Below are 17,514 nucleotides of genomic sequence, written 5' to 3' on the forward strand. Positions count from 1 at the left end.
CCTCTCCTAGAATTTTGTATACCACCTGTCTGACAGAGGGGAAGCAAGTGCTCTGACCCCTTTTGTTGTCTTATTTTGCCCTATGCTTACTGACTCATCCTCCACACATGTCATATCCTTCCCCTTCTATCGTCCAACGTAATACGACATAACATATATGCTTAATTCTATTGTTTTTTTCCTTTCCTTTCCTTTTAGCTTGTTTGGGTGCGCTCTGCCTTGTTCCATAGCCTTTTGAGCACTTTTTTTTTTTCTTTGCTTTGGTTGGAGAGAAATGAACCTTCTCGCCTGAAATGTCTGTGCGATGGAGTGAGAGGTTTAAGGTAAATCTTGTTGGCGGATGGCTTGGATGAGTAGTACTGATGAGTGAAGTTTTAAAATGGACGAAGATTTGGAAGTGAAACACTGCCGATAGCAGCACTGGTATTCACAAAGTCATAGGTTGTTATCATTGTCAATATGTCTGTAAGTCGTTTGAACCCAAATTGAGAGAAAACCCATCACCCACTTCCTTGTAGGGCGCCACCACACCGACAAGCATGCAGTTTTAAACCTTCAGATATTTTTAATGGAATGAGATTTTCCTTCTTACTCATGCGTAGGGATTAACAGTGCTGTTTTAAACCAACATACAGAACACATCGAATCTCAATCATTTGAACGGCGATTTCAACATAAAACTCCATATATTTTCGGGCTTCTGTCTAAGGAGAGTATATTTTAGGATCATATGAGGAATGCTACGCGACAACGTTGTTATCATTGACTATGAAGTAGAGGATAACATTGAAGATAACATAGACTTTATTCTTATTACTTTTACCAAAAATATTTCCATAAGATATACTTTTTTACAGTGTACACACGCTCACATTCACTTTCTCCTTGAACAAAACCTCGACTCAACGAAGGATAATTCCTGCAATCCGACGTGGCTGTGGTTAACTTAAAAGCACAGCGGCTTGCAAATTTTGAGATTTGGATTCAAGGAACTCCACCACCAAGACTATATATTGTGCTATCACCTCATGCCAGATTTTTAGGGTTCTTATCCTTTCTTATCCTCGGTGTGGGTCCGATTATGACAGATAAACAGAGGGGTAGCGTTTGTTGATGGATGAATTTATGTGTATTTGCAGGCAAGTATTCTCACAGAACATGAAAAAAAAAGTGATGGGACACTCTGAGAGCATAAGAAACCAAATTAACTTTAATCTGTAGTACCTTGGTTTGGAATTAAATCATGTTAGCTAAGCCAACATGAAAAATGGTATCAGTGAAAAGAACTTATATATGAACGTTCGATCAATTGGAAATATATTGTTACGACATATACCTTGTCTGCAAGCTAGTCTCGACGAACTCATGTATCCACAATAATTAATATAGACATGCAAGTCTTTTTTTAGACTATGCTAGAGCTGGATTATCCTAATTTTCAATTTTAAGGTAATTGAAAGCTTTGTTTTTCAAATCATATTCAAAACTGGTGAGACCACTTTACTTACTGACAAAAGAGTACTTACAAATTAAGTAAAAGAAGAGAGCCTCGCTCGCTTATTCCCATATGAAGCAAAAGCATTCTCTCGGGCATGCTGACAAGCCATTAGATTGACAAAATATGCTTAAAAAGATATTCGACAACGAAATTATAACGAAAAGGGAGCCCACCAGGATGAGAAAATTCCCTTAGTTGATTTGATGGTTGTTTGGCTTGACAGAAATCTCACCACTCAGCGTTGTCGCCTCTTCCAAATTAATTCAGATCTTTCTAATTTCTATTATACATTGGATTTCAAAAGTTGAGTCGAACCAGTCTCAAATGCATTTAAAAGAATTCCTAAACTCATCTTCATGTGTACTATGATTCCATCGATCGGATTAAAAAAAACCCACGTTTTTCCATTCCTAACCAAAGAACCTAAGTGATCAATATATATATAATTTGTTTTGGCAACATGATTGCATGCCGGACCCTCCCTCCCTAGCTCATTAGCACTGGTTAGTCAGTTTGTGTACGCATTTGAGCCAAAATGACTTTTAGTTTGCTAGTTTTTCTTATCTTTTTTTCAGGACAATGCACATGCAAACTTGTAGTCGTGTGGGCCACATTACAATTTCACCTAACCAGAAGGGGTCAAGTATTGATTGAGAGGTGAAACCAACTCCTCTCTTTCCCAAGCAGAACAGTAACTTTGCTGAGTGTTTTTTGTTAGTGTAAGTACTGAGCTGATCAGTCAAGTCAAGTAAATTAATATTAAAACGTTGAGATTAGTATCTATGTTCAACATAGGTTAATCGAGCATTTGCAGAGCTTAATTAGCTACCTCATCATGATCATCAAACTAAAAGAAAAAAAAAAAAAAATTGTTCCTAAAATATTCAGCAAGTTTTTCTTTGAGAAATATTTCCTACAAAGCTATCATGTGAAACTTTTGCTTGCTCCTTGTGAATTCAAGATACCCTTTATAGGGTTGGAACAAGATAGAATCTTTAATTTCATGCTAATTTCCATTTGGTGAGTATCGATCCCATTTTGATCTTGACATCTTATATATATATATATATATATATATATATATATTTCACTACAAGAAATAAGACTTTTTGCAGCGATTTTATGACTACTGGAAATAAAATCGCCGCATAAAGTCTTTAATTGCGGCGATTTTTAAATCGTCACGATCTTTTTATATAAAATTTTGAACATTGTCTTTTACAGCGATTTTTTAGCCTTTTGCAACGGACATATCCGACGCAAATACTAATATGGTCATTTGTAGCGATCTTTTCCTTTTTGTGGCGAAACAAATCGCAGGTATATTTAAAAAATTTGTTACGACGATTTTTAAATCGCTGCAATTGCAAAAGTGGCCTTTTGCAACGATTTTTTAACTTTAAAATCGTTGCAAATAATAATTTAGCTTTTGCAGCGATTTTAAAAGCGTTGCAAATTTTTTTTTTAAATTTTTGGCCAATTACAAGTCGCTGCTTAATCTCAATGTGAAGTGGAAATCACATAGCAGATTAATGTATAATTCACTTTTGCGGCGATTTTTTGACTTTTTGCGGCGATTTTATTCGTCGCAATAAAGTTTTTAACTATTGCGGCATTAATCTATCGTCGATTAGGAAAAATCACCGCTAGAAACAATATTTACGGCGAACATTATCGCCGTAATAAAATTTAAAACGCCCGCCCTAAGTTTTCTTGTTATTTCTTTCCCTCCAGCCCTCATTTCTTTCCCCTCCTCCCCCCTCTCTCTCCCCAGTTCGTCTCCTCTCTCAAGCCTCTGCTACGCACAGCCCGTCGCCAATGGCCCCACCACGCCACCACCTTCTCATCTCGACGGCCACCCCCTCCTTCTCCACTCAGTTTGATTCACGAGCAAGCAAGGTAGTCTCTGCGATGAGATTTCTGTATCGTCTCCTTGTTCTTCTACCGTATCTACTTATAGGGTTTAAGCCTATTCGATTTGATTTGTTGGTGATTTTGTCATATTTTTTAAATTCAATTTTCTGCCTTCATATTTGGATACATTTCTACGAACTTTCATGCAAATAGGGAGAGTTTTATGTAATTAACTCCATGTTACCATACACATAGGGAGAGTACTTATGCATATCGCTCGTTGCAAGCTAGCAGTTGTATGGTTAAAACATAAAGATTTGGATGCACTTTAACCTTTTCTGAATTAGCTCTGCAAAAGTAGATACAGATAAGAATTCATGGACATGAGACAAGAATAGAAAAATAAAGCATGACTACATTATAACAATTGTATGCACGTGTTTAAATGTTTAGTGATATCGCCATATTATCACTTTTAGGCTTGATTTTATTTTCAGCCTGGTCCAGAAAAGAATCACGAGCCTTTTTGCAATAAATTCTGCACTTTTGTACCATCTGAGTCACAAACTAGACCATTGATGGGAGTTCTAATCATGCTTATTACACGCATTTGTACAATTCGGGCATGGATGAGGCCATCATAACGCAGGGAGTGGCTCTCACAACTAGCTATCACAGAGTAGCATCAGCCCTTTAGTAATGACCAACTAATTCCATGTAAAAGATGAGCTCCTCAAGCACATATTGACCAGATTGATGACTGGAGAATAATCTATAGTTTTTAAGTAAAAATAAAGAGCTTAGACTGAAAAACTAGAACCATCATGCTTTGCTTTTACCTCAACAGCCGTGAATCAACTTCCAAGTTCAGTAATACAGCATACCTGTGAAGGAACTCAATAATGATGGCAACCAAGTAGGAAGGGTCTCCCACCATCTCATGGGTGTCTAGTGAATGCTGTATTGCACATCTCACAGGAGTCTAGCAAAGTCTCTGGTTCTTAATTTTTTATCCAATTTTGAACTAAACTCAGCCCAAACTAATTACAACTCTAATGGACTTAGTTTTGTCATTAAAATATGCAAACAAATATTTTTACACTAGCAGTGGTGTTGGCAGTGGGTCCCCCCCGCGCACGCGCGCGGTTTTCTCTTATTTTCTTTTTCATCTCTAATGGTTTATCACCAAATTGAAACAATAATTTGAACTCAGAATTGAATTAGGACCATGGCATTTTTGTTTCATTTAATTGAAATAGATTATGGGAATTTCTTAGTGCATTTCATGACCATTTTTTCCTCTATTGCTTTAATTGTAGTTTTCTGGAGATGTTAGATCCATGTGTCATATAACTGATTTTTGAACCTGTTCAAATGATGAAAAAATTTGAAGCTAGATTCTTCTTGGATAAACGCTTGTATTTTGCCAAGCCGCTATGGTGCAAACACAATCTCACAATCGGTTTAGTTTGACAAATTCTAATCCTTAATTGCCTCAGTCAACATTTAACCATTTTTATTTTCCAGGCTATACGTGGATTAAACTATAAAAATAGTCTAAATATGTGCTAAAACAGTGTACATTTTTCATGGCTTTGCAGGTGTTGGAAGCACAGCTCTGCATTATGCTGCATGCTGGGGAAATGCACAATGTTGTCAAGTAAGTTTTCAATTACTCTGAATTTGAATACACTATTGGTATTTATGCTGAAGTTTCTAATTTCCTTTCTTTCTGTTCAGATTTTAATTGCCAAGGGTGCCAGTCTGACTGCTGAAAATGAGAATGGGTATGCATTTCAATTTCCTGTCACTTCTAATATATCCTATGATTTTATTCTAGTTTAACTAGGAAGTTTTATTGTTTCTTACAACTTTTGACTTTATCAATTTGTTGTTCAATTGGTTGGGCATAGGAATAAAGTGTATGGTGATGACATACCATTTATTCAGGACTTACTCGTGATGATTTTTTATAATGCTTGCAGTAGTTTTAAGATAAGGCTTATTGAATCTGGCTTATTCTAGACTTAATTTGCAAACTTTTGGTGCTCAAATGTCCATGGGTAATTCAATGCATTGGTGACATATTGAATGACATCAATTTCCGGTGAATCCCCTCTAAAGGATGGATCATGGAGAGTCAGTTGAGGATAGCTCGTTATTCCTTGGTTTAAGCACTATTTCTGTGATTATCATGTTCTCATACTTTCCTGATCACGAGATGATCACTTAATTTTGGCCAAAAAAGGGATCATGATCTTATAAGAGTTGGCATTCAGCTAATTGCTTGCATGGCAATTGATCATGCATTGAGCTGGGAACATGAGTTATTCGATCCTATCCCAAGCTGTTTGCTTCAGATATTGTTTGCTTCAGTGGCCTTTGTTTCCACCCTTTGTAAATTGAATATATGCAAATATTTTTACTGGCTATACCAAAAAGTCAGTTGAAAATGCTCAGTTTATAGTAGGCAAAACATATACATATGATGCCATAGATGTTGCCATTAAAATTGCTACTGTTGTTGTATGTGTTTCTTTTGTATGTAGATATATATTTATTATTGTGTGGAGAATTTTATTTTCCTATTACCTTGGTTGAAATCTTGTAGGTCACCATAGTAGTAGTTGCAGTACCCGCAGGGCTTCCCTTTATTCTAGTATATCCAGTTTCTTTATTCTACATGACACTTTATTTTTTGTTTTTTTGATAGGAACATGACACTTTACTTGATACTCATTATAGGCTTATGTTTCAATGGTTGCAACAAAAGGGAGTTTCATTTTGTGGTGCAATTGTAGAAGTCTCTAGTTTTCAGGAGCAAGTACATGATGGGTATGAGACTTGAGTCTTATTCTTGGTCTTGTGCTATTTCTTTTTTATCAAACTGTTTTATGAAGAAGGAGCATTATACTTGAAGTTGGATTGAATTGAGTACGCGGTTGATGTAGATTAATAAAATGCAGGAGTTAGAATGTGGTGTAGAAACTTAGAGTCAAGAAGTGGAAGCTTGTGTTGTATTGTACTCTTAATCAGATTTTTCAGTTATTAAATACACCTTAATTTGTTGCATGTGAGCACCCTTTATTGTTTGGGTGTTTTTTTGATTTAGTTGTTTGCACATGTATTGAGTGGAGCTAGGTAATGTAAAAAAAGAAAAGATGTGAGAACTGAATTTAGAGATTTTCTTGGTTATATAAGGTGGTGTACTGGTTGTATATATAGTTGATTCATTATTGTTTGATATAAATGTTTGATATAAATACTAAATTGCAATTTATATAGCTTGAGCTTTGTGTGGCCATCCAGAAATTTAATACTGAATATAATTTGAATGTGCAATATTTTTTTTTCTTCATTCTGTTTTGTGCATTTTTTTTTAATTAACTGAAATCATTTCCGGCGATTATAGTTCGCCGGAAATAATTAATCGCTGGAAAAGACACAATCTTATTTGCGGCGATTTTAACTGCTGCAAAAAATATTATTCACGGCAATTTATGAACACGCTGCAAATAATATCAAGATATTTGCGGCGATATTTTGTGGCGACGATAGAAAATGCTGCAAATACTTTTTCGCAGCGAAACGAGATTGAAATCTCAATGTTATTTGCTGCGAAATTAAGAATATTAGCAGCGAAAAAATCGCTGTAAATAAAAATTTTTGGCGACGAATTTTGTATTTCGCTGACTAATCTTTTATAATCTTTTAAAAGGCTCTAGAATTGCGACGAAAGTCCGGCGCAACATAAATCGCTGCAAATACTTATTTGCAGCGATTTTTGGAGTTATTTGCGGCGAATTTAAGCGAAAGACCCTGTTTCTTGTAGTGTTTATCGATTGGCTCTACCCTCTTCCATCTGGCATCGGAGCTTGTAGCTAGATGGCCCCTACTCATTGGTTGGTTTTTGTAATACTATATATATGGCCTTCGATCATCAATAAAGTGAACAATGGTAATTCAATTTATAAACATCACTCAAGTGCCTTATCCACGCATTTTCTATCAGCACAAACTTTATTGATTAAGATGACTATTATATTATTGAGATCGTGATCAGATCATTCATCACACAAATTAAACTTAAAAATATAACATTGTTTTAATTAGGACAATGGTTGTCAAAAGCAAAAGATAGGCTGCATGCTTAGCAATAAGAGCAGCCTAAAAGCAATCAGGGTGGCCGTAGTAATCCCAATTATTTGATATATATGATCTCTTAATCAAGCAGAAAAAAGAAAAGGTACTGGCCTGGTGGTTATCCGACCCACCTCTAAAAAAGTATCTAGCTAGCTACGTTCCATCTTCCGGTACATAATTAATTAGTACTTGAATTTTAATGCTTACTTTTTAAATATTATTTATTCTTAATTTGGGTCGACGTGCATGCACTTTGATTTTTCTTTTTCTTTTTTTATCGGATTGTTATAAGATCCTCCATATTTATAATTGTTGGTTGTTTTCAGAACAAATGGCATGCATGGATTCCCGATGAATTAGCTAGCTTATCCATACCAGGACGGACGATCGGGTACGCTTTTTTATAACATGTATATATATATATATATATATATAATTAATTACCAAATTAATTAGAAGAAACGTCACTCATGCAACTTGATGCATGTGGGGAAGATCAAGTTGGTACGTACTTATGTGCTTGCCTAATCAATCTCACTTGCGAGTTGCACCTTCTTTCAATTTTTGAATCCCAATTTGAAAGCTGCATGGTCATGGTAGGGTAGCCGATAAAATAAATGCATATGCATGTCCCCTTTAATTTGTGCACCTTTTTCTTTTAAGCAGTGCAACAAAAGATGATGACTATATATATATGTGTTGATGTATTTTGTTACGTCTTTGCAACGAAACTGATCAATACCAGTTTTGCTTGAATATTCATGAGAATAATTATAAAAAAAATGACGTTATAAACTGTCATATATAATAAGATTAATAGATATGGATATTGCACATCACATCGTCCCACATCAAATTATATTAATTTGTAAGATAATTTCTTATATTTCTCTTTGTAGATCATCATGTAACATTTCTACTTTTAAAATAAATAAATCTTATCATCTTTCTCAATGCAATATTGAAAGCATCTTTATTAATATATATTTTATAGGCCAGCCAGCCTCAAATGTCATATTATATATTGACTAGATATAATCATATTTTTTTGGCAAAACAGTAAGCTGTTTTCCTTTTTGGGTCTGTTCTGAGCAAAATAATAACTGGAGGTCCCCATCTTCCCCAATCATAAAGCATCAGTTCGTTGGATCCATCATTTTGTTACAAAAAGCCTGAAGAAATATATAGATCAATAGAATTAGGAGCTTGAATTGGTGGGGAAGAATAAATTAACTAATATAACAATATAATCTGCCCTAGCTAGCTATATATATATATATATATATATATATAGTTTTCGATCGGTTTCTATAGGACATGAGTACTATATAATAAAGACCCAACATTATTTGTTATATATAATGAGTACTTAACGAGACCAGCTTGTCAACACTAACGCCAAATATCTTATCATTAAGTACGACAGAACATGATAATTGAGCAAAGTAAAAAGAAGGTCGAACCTATTAAGAAAAAGTCATGAGATGCGTTTAATTACTAATTAAATTAATCACCATTTATTAATTATGAATTAGAGAGTGGGATTTGGTATGGTTTGTTTGTCACAATATATTATTCTTTTCATTTTTTTAAGTCCTTAAAATAGTACTATTCTAACCAAATTATACGATAAGATCTTAGTGGAGAAAATAATTAGATAATATAATATTGGTGCAAAGTCATTATGAGAATGAGCTCCCGTGACCCCTTAATCAAAATGGATCAAACCATATATACAATATTACAAGAAAAACGAGTAATTGCATGTGAGAAATATTTGTGATATTGATAATACATGCACTCATTTTGATAAAAGAAAATTGTCATGATTTTCTTAAGAAAGAATTAATCACAAGTAAGTATTTTTCTTGTATAATTATAATTATTATCTAATCTCTCCAAAACAGTTTAGTTAGTTTGATTGAAATATATGATCACTCAGTCTCGCTTTATTTTGATTGAGTCTAATTTAATTATGTAATATTATCTATTATTATTTTAAATCTTGTTATGTGATATATTTTAAATAAATTTAAATATCTATAAATTAATAATAAATCATTTAAAATATGTGTAAATATGATTAAAGATGACTGAATCTAAAACTGATAAAGATCGAAATCTGTCTGAATTTAACTTGTTTGTTTTCCAAAAACATCTCATCTCATCTCATCTCATCTCACCTCATCATTACAACTTTTCTAAATCTCTACACAAAATAAAATAAACAATTCAACTTTTTTAAATTCCAAAACAATAATAATATTAAAAAATATATTTTAATAATATTTTATTTAACTTTTTAACTTTAATTTCAACTCATCTCATCTCATCTTTGAAAACAATTAACATCGTGGTGAGTACTGATTGGGCGGGAATTTGGAAGTGCCGTGCGGGAATTATTAGGAATATCCAATTGTCCTTGGCGTGTACGTTGGGTGGTGGAAGCTGACGATGACTGCGTCTTCCTCTTGCATGCATGGGGCCCTCACCACTCATTTTGGGAACACTGATCAGGGGTACTTGAGAGAGAAAAATGATTTATATATAATATATTATATAACAATATTTTAAATGAATAATATTTTTATAAAATATTTTGTAAAAATAATATTATTTTATAAAAATATTTTTATTTTATAATATTATTATATAATATATTATGTAATGTATTATGTATATATCATTTACTTTTTAAAAAATGCATGGGACCCTCACGACTCCATTAACCTAGACTCGTTCAAACTTCAAAAGCTTGACGATCGAAATCATAAATACACAGTTTAATTTTGCTTCATCTTGTGTTTGTAATTAATTGGTAATTATATATATAAATATATCTTCGATCCAATACGTACTACACTGATCATTACTTATATAGGCTTAAAATTAATGCAATATTTGCCCAGTTTCCAACACTAAATACCGGCAGCCAAAGCATATTCTAGTGGAACGTAGGACCATGCATGGGTCCCATGGCTCATGACCGCTTTTCGTTGATTGAATATTTTGTTTTCAAGATCAGTGACACTGAATTAAGCTGCTTTCTTAATTCCATTCAAATAATCTCCTTAATTATAAGTAACCCTTCTGTTTGAATATCATCATGATCTTCCTAGCTAGGTAAATACCAATTAGTCATGATTATTAATGGACGGAATATCGATCGATCACCTTAATTTCTAGCTAGCTAGCTAAATAAATATCACCTTAATTTCAAATTAACTCAAGTGATTTACGTTTATTGGTCTTCGAATGTAATGACACTAATCATGGAACTGGTTTGATTTTCAATTACGTATAGTACTTATTGGGATATTAATTCATCAATAATTATCCATTTAATTAAATTATATATGGACAACATGATACGTACCCAACAATTTCTGTGATCTTTTTGTACGCACACACATATATTTATATATATAGATATATATACATAAAGATGTAATAGAATTTTTGCGTCTGACATATATTTATTATGCAGAAAATTATTTATGCACAATAATATATTGTGCAATGTATTATTTTCATTACTCTTATTATGCAGTAATGTCTGATGTTGTATGCTTAGTCTTAACGGATACACATGGTGATAAAAGAACAAGCTAAGCTAACTCGACAAGTGTACAGAAAAGGTGGTTTCCCGCTCATAATTGTTTTCCTGTGCGTTCTGTTCTTTTTAACAGCTAGCTAGTTACCGTACAACGCGCTCCTCCAACAGTTTGGAACCGCTCCCGCTGATTATGGCCCACAGTTTCTTTGTAAGAGTGATTATCAGGTGCAGCGCAAGCAATCTTTTGACGGCCCAGATCGAACTTCGAATTTATAAACCGATATCAGACCAGGCAGTTATGGCCCACAATTTCCCATGTTGTTTCGGTTTTCCGTTACAACTATCGTTGCTGGCTCCAAAGCTCTTTAGACATAATTAATTAATCAGTTCTTCTATAGACAACCGCCGGTGCGGAACCGGCGCGAAACCGGTTTAAAAAAAAAAAGTGCGGAAAACAGACGAAATATTCAAATGAGGGAAATTGAAATTGAAATGGGTCTGTCTACGGCCGTCGTTCCTTGAGCAAAACTAGAGAGTTCCTGTGAAGCCGAAGCATTCCGCCCTTGATCTCCAGCATCGTTTGTTGTTGCTGATGGTGGCCTCGGTGCCCAACTGTGGCAAGGAACGGCTCTCGGTTTGGACGACGATACTCTGCCTCCAAGGCCTCAAAACAGAGCAGCTCTGGTTTTCGCTCTGGTTTTCGCTCTCAACGGCTGGTTGCTTCCATCGTGTATCCTGCATGTTTTGGAGGTGGAAGGTGGTTCGCGGAGGAGCAGACGTGCAGCGGCTTGCTCTTAAGTTTGGGGTGACATTGCTCTGTTTCGGTGTAGAAAAACAGAGGAGGAGGAGGCTTGCATGAGGCGGTACGTGCGCTGAAAGACTGTCTGTAGGAGGCGTGAGGTGGTGGCCCTCCGCTTGGATGCTGGTGGCAAAGATACGGCTTGACAGCGGTGTGCGGTTGCGAAAATGGGCCGTTGGTTGTCATCGTGTGCATGGTGCAGTAATGTCGTGGGTGTGGAAGTCGTGTAACAGTGGAGGTTTTCTCTTGTGATTTTCTGTGGGTCCTGATGCTGGCTATGGAAGAGCACGCAACGGTTCTTACCTACGGTAGTGAGTCCATTACGGATGTTTGCAGCAGGCTGTATATCGTGGTGTTACAAGGTGGCTACGGTGATGTTCACAGAGAAGAAAAGAGAGGGAGAGGGAGAACAATGGGGGCGAGGTGGGTGCACGTTTGAAACGTTTGGTTTGGCTCGAAAGGTGGTGGTGTTTGAGTCCGTTACGGATGCCTGGTGCAGGTAGTGGAGAGGGACTAGAAGCAGGGATGCCCGCAAGGGTTGGAGTGACGCCGCGAAGCTACTGGGCGCTACAGAACCGTGAGAAGGGCTTTCGTGGGTTGGTCGTGCGGTGGTGGATTTTCAGAGGTGAGCATCACTTTGTGATGATGAGGGCTATTTGTGGTTTCTAAGTTGTTTACGGCGAGATGAGTCTCGAGAGAGAGAGGTTAAACAAAGGTGATTTTCCAGTGAGCTCGAGAGAGAAATCGACTGAGGAAAGATAAAGAGAGAGAATGAAATGAAAAGGTGAAAAGAAATAAATTTTTTATGCAACCGGTTACGCGGGGGTTCCCCAGCCGGTTGCAAGTAGAGTTTTTGTTAATCAAGTAATACTCCTGCTATACTTTGTTTCTTTATGCCATTATATATTTATATAACTACTTTCTTAAAAAAAAAAAAAATTAAGTAATACCAGTACGTAATTCCTGCACCTGAAATTTCAGAAAACCGTTTTGGAATTAGATTTAAAAAATATTTTATCTTATTTAATTTCACCTCATCATTATATTTTTTTAAAATTTTTATATAAAATATAATAAACAATTCAATTTTTTTAAATACTAATTTAATTTTTTTTTAATTTAAAATAATAATAATATTAAAAAATAATTTTTTTAAATTTTAATTTTTTATTTAAAATTACCTCATTTCTAAATCCAAATAAATACTGAAAGTCAAAGTTCTGTAATATTTACGACACAAATTTATTGAGTTCCGTACGAATCGAGTCAAACGTCTTCCCAAGAATGATCAGATAGAAACCTAGCTAGCTAATTAAGTAGAGCATGGTGATGTACTTCCAAATTATGTATCCAATGTCGACATGAGTACCGCTTACACGCACAAAGCTTTTTAAAAGTTTAAAACGAAAGCAGCAGCTGCTTCTACCATAGCTAGCTAGCTAGCTAGCGTATCAAATTCAGCTACAAGGCTGCATATAGATAGATAGATCGCAAGTGTAGCTGAATGCATTTAATGTCTATCTAAATAAATTATAAACTCAAATGGACCCACCCACCTCATTATTATTGATGAGATAAATAGACATAAACATTCCTAATTCAAAAAATCTACTCAACCTCCTACTATTCACACAACCTTCACACTCCACATTATTTTTAATTTTTATTATTTTTTTCTTTTATTAAATATTTATTATATGAATAATGAATAAAAAATTTGAAATAATTTAAAAAGAATAAACTCAAAAAAAAAAATTTTAAAAAATATTAAAAATTTAAAAAATTTAAAAAAGTGTGGAGTGTGGAGTGTGGTGGAAGTTGTGTAGCAAAGCTCTTCCTAATTTCATATATAGTCATTTAGAATAGCCCAATTTAGATCACATCATGATACAAGTAATGATGGCACGAGAGAAACCTTTCCTATGGCCTCCAAGCTTTAGAAAAATTCTATTCTCCATTCCTATTATATTCTCTTATCCAATTAAGTTGAGTTTTGTACATAAAACTCAAAGTACTCAAACGTGTCCCATTAACCACAGTGACGCACCATCTCTCAGTAATATTATTCATTTAGCTAGCGCTTATAAATTAAACCTAAAGCACTCTTAAATTTATTATTTCTTATAGGAGTGGGACCCCAGGTTTTTAGGACTTGTGATTAAGCTTATGCCCTATCGCATTTCTATTTGTATGGTAGGAAAATGTCAGATGTCCTAGAGCCAAGAATCTGATGTTTCCTTCACATTTTTTTTTATTTTTTTTCTTATTTTTTTTCTCTTTTCCTTTTCTATTTGCCAAACGTCCCAGGAATCCATTCCCTCTATCATCATTACCAATTTACCCCTAAGTGCGTTTCACTGTTCTTTTAGATGTCCCATTCATCGGGTCCCGTACCGGGCCCCACTTCATGCAAAATGACGACATTAATCACCAGCAAAAACAAATCCACCTCTCGAACCGACGAAAACCATCATCTCCCCTTTCCTTTCCCTTCTATAAATAACTCCCTCTCTTCTCCCACTTCTCACCCCCCAATATCACCTCCTCCTCCTCCGGTCGCCACTTCCTCTCAAATCACTAGCTCAGAATCCAATCTTGCATGGCAGCCAGAGAGCCTTTCAACGTAACCGCCAAGTCTCCCTTGGCGGCGCCGCCTCACTCGCCTTGGCATTCTCCGGTTCCTTACTTGTTTGGTGGCTTGGCAGCCATGTTGGGCCTCATTGCTTTTGCTCTGCTAATCCTTGCATGCTCCTATTGGAGGCTTTCCGGGTATCTCGAGGGAGACGGCGCCGCAGAGAGAGACCTCGAGGCTGGCGAGGGGAAGAGCGATGACACCCAGAAGCCGCCACCGGTGTTTGAAGAGAAAATTTTGGTGATTATGGCGGGTGAAGTGAAGCCAACATTCTTGGCTACACCCATGTCCAGTCGGTCGTCTTCTTTCACGGATAGTTGTAGCAGTTGTGGTAACGAGAAGAAGGTGGAAATGGCGGAGACTGCAAAGCAGCAAGGTGTTGGTGATCATGTCCAGGTACCACAAGAGAATGAGAACAGGGAGACCCGGCCTGAAACCTCAGTAGATCAGGCCCATTAATTTCCATCTTTTTGGCTCGTGGTTCTTGGCTCTAGATGGTTTGGTACTCGTGCGAGCTCATACTAGGTGTATACTTTTTTATTCTAGGTCATTTTGGGAGCGTCTGTGAATGAGCTTGCATGCTAGAATATTGGTGTGGGTTGTTCTGGGATGTACTTCCTTTTTCTTCCCAATCTTTTTTCTCTTCGGGAAATGTAAATTGATTTGAGATGGGATGGAATGGAATGGAAGAAGCACCAACTCTTCACCTTATTACTTTCTTTTTTTCAGTTTTTATAAGATTAGATTGTACATAGTTTGCGGGGATTTTCATTTCCGAGAGGCTGGTATGGTTTCGGGAAATTCAGAAACCAGGAGAAAACGGCCCGGATCAAGGAGCCTAAAATTTGACATCATCCGGATTCTGGTGAAAAGGTAGAGAAGGAAGAGTAACGTGGGGAGCTGGGATTAAGGGTCATAGTAAAAGGAGAGCACGTGTAATGCTATGCAGGCATAGACTCTGTAGGTGTGTGCCTGATGCGGCGAGGTGAAGCTGCACCCAGGTTGCTGATCACAAGTACTGTTGGTGAGGCTTTAATGTACTCAAATTTTGTTACCTGTGTACATTTATTAAACATTTGGGGTTGTTCTGTCGTGACTATCGTGATTTAATGCCATTCTCTGTTGCAGCAGCCTTTTTCATGAGACTCAGTACCGTATCTAGACAGAGTAGTATGATCAAATTACATTAAACGACGTCACTCTCGCCATGTTTCCCTCGGTCTGTTGCCGTGTCCTTAATTTATTTAGGAATAAACTAAAGGAAATTTGTCAATAATAATAATAATAATAAATAATTTATAAATAATAGTGAATTACTTATAGTTAATAACGATTTCACTTAGGCACAAATATCATGTTTTGAGAGTGGTACACCGCAATGAGCAATATTTCTGGGTTTGAGTTTCATAGCTGCACACACATCGTGATGACACATGATAGAGCCCATTGCCAGATAGGTATAGAGGATATATGGTTAGTTGGACCTTCATTTATGTTGAAAATGACGGCATACGACAATGATTGGAAACCGCGTCTCGTTATGATTCAAATAGTTAGCAACCCGAGAGAGTGGTTTTAATTTGGTGAATTCGTAGCCAATTCAGGCTCTATACCCTTCAACACTAGTTAATGCTCAAGAAGAATAAACACGTAATTATATTTTTATTTCCCCGAGACCTCCAAGGAAAAATCAAAGAGTACAACCAACTATACTTTGGCAATGTGAGCAACCACGTACGCGCGTACATATTCACGGCCAAACAAAAATAAATAAATAAATCAAAGAAAATTTGAAAAATTAAAGAGATCTAGAGAGATCAGAAGCCAGCAGGCAGAGAAATAAGAGAGGATGCGAATGCTTTTTATTATACATAGTGCACATAGAAATGATAAGATTTGTACGATCGAGCATGGGGTTAAAAGCAATCCAAAAGCCTAAAACTCTTAAAAAAAACAACCCAAAAAATAAGAACTACCTTGTACGATCTCTGGATACTACGAGCCCATTGTTTCATTTCCCTTTTATGACAAATTAATGAATGCCAGGTGTTTGTGACTTCTTTCCTTGCATATATATATGAAATTCCCCCTACTCCAACTCTCCAACTGCTTTTCGATCACTTTCCAGTTTTTTTCCCAAAGGAAAGTGAAGTACTGATGCTCTTTCTTTCTACTCATAATAGGCTTAATTCGTGTGTGTGTACTTTCATCGATTCGTCTCCGGCCTCCTATATATCTAGGTACGTGCGTGGTACCTTCTACTTATTTAATAGACCCACTTTTTCGGTTTGATTAATTTAGAACTCAAGCTGCATGCAGCCAGTACATGATTTACGGCCTAAATCGATCATGAGTTCATAATCGAAAACTCATGTCTTTTACTATTTATTTTATTAAGAAAAAAATAATAATATCTAATTACCATATATATATATATATATATATCAACTCATCATTAAATTACCATATAATATCAGTTCATAAATGAAGGCCATATATATTCGTTGAAATAAGTATGGGGCAACTATAGCAATCACCTTATAGGCAACTATCAACTTCACTAACATTACCACAAACAAGGGGTACATAAACAAATTAAAGAACAAAAACTAAACTTTAATAATGCATGCATGGCACCTAATTATGGTCCTTATCATTCCTATTATCCACGCAGCGCGAGCTTGATCAAAACCGGATACCATCCGGCTCAAATATATATATATATATATATATATAGTCAGATGAACTTTCCTTATCTGCTCATTAGAAAAGAAAAAACAGATGAACTTTTCTTATCAAAGTTGGGTACTGTAGGCACGTTGATATCGAACATGAGGACTACATTAAATTTAAAGACTGCATGATCGGTTACAGTACTGCATTTAGAAAAAAAAAAAAAAATTATTATTATTATTTTCCTGAAATCATAATTAAGACATTATATATATATATATATATATATATATGTGTGTGTGTGTGTGTGTGTGTATAGTTTGGTGAGTGGGAAGCACCATTGATTTCTTCTAGGCTTG

At 35.6% G+C, this 17,514-nt stretch overlaps 1 protein-coding gene across 1 annotated transcript; it reads left to right on the forward strand.

Annotated features, from left to right (window-relative positions):
• Positions 1-14,352: 14,352 nt before the first annotated feature.
• Positions 14,353-15,592, forward strand: LOC108998781 (protein GLUTAMINE DUMPER 3). Its single transcript, XM_018975479.2, has one exon. It carries the CDS (start codon positions 14,450-14,452, stop codon positions 14,939-14,941), a length of 492 nt encoding a protein of 163 aa, XP_018831024.1. The 5' UTR covers positions 14,353-14,449; the 3' UTR covers positions 14,942-15,592.
• Positions 15,593-17,514: the final 1,922 nt, after the last annotated feature.

This window comes from Juglans regia, chromosome 11 (assembly GCF_001411555.2).
Source record: "Juglans regia cultivar Chandler chromosome 11, Walnut 2.0, whole genome shotgun sequence".
NCBI classification, from domain to species: Eukaryota; Viridiplantae; Streptophyta; class Magnoliopsida; order Fagales; family Juglandaceae; genus Juglans; species Juglans regia.

Excerpts from the sequence above, each read along its gene's own strand:
- LOC108998781 (XM_018975479.2), top strand. The coding sequence starts at position 14,450 with ATGGCAGCCAGAGAGCCTTTCAACGTAACCGCCAAGTCTCCCTTGGCG.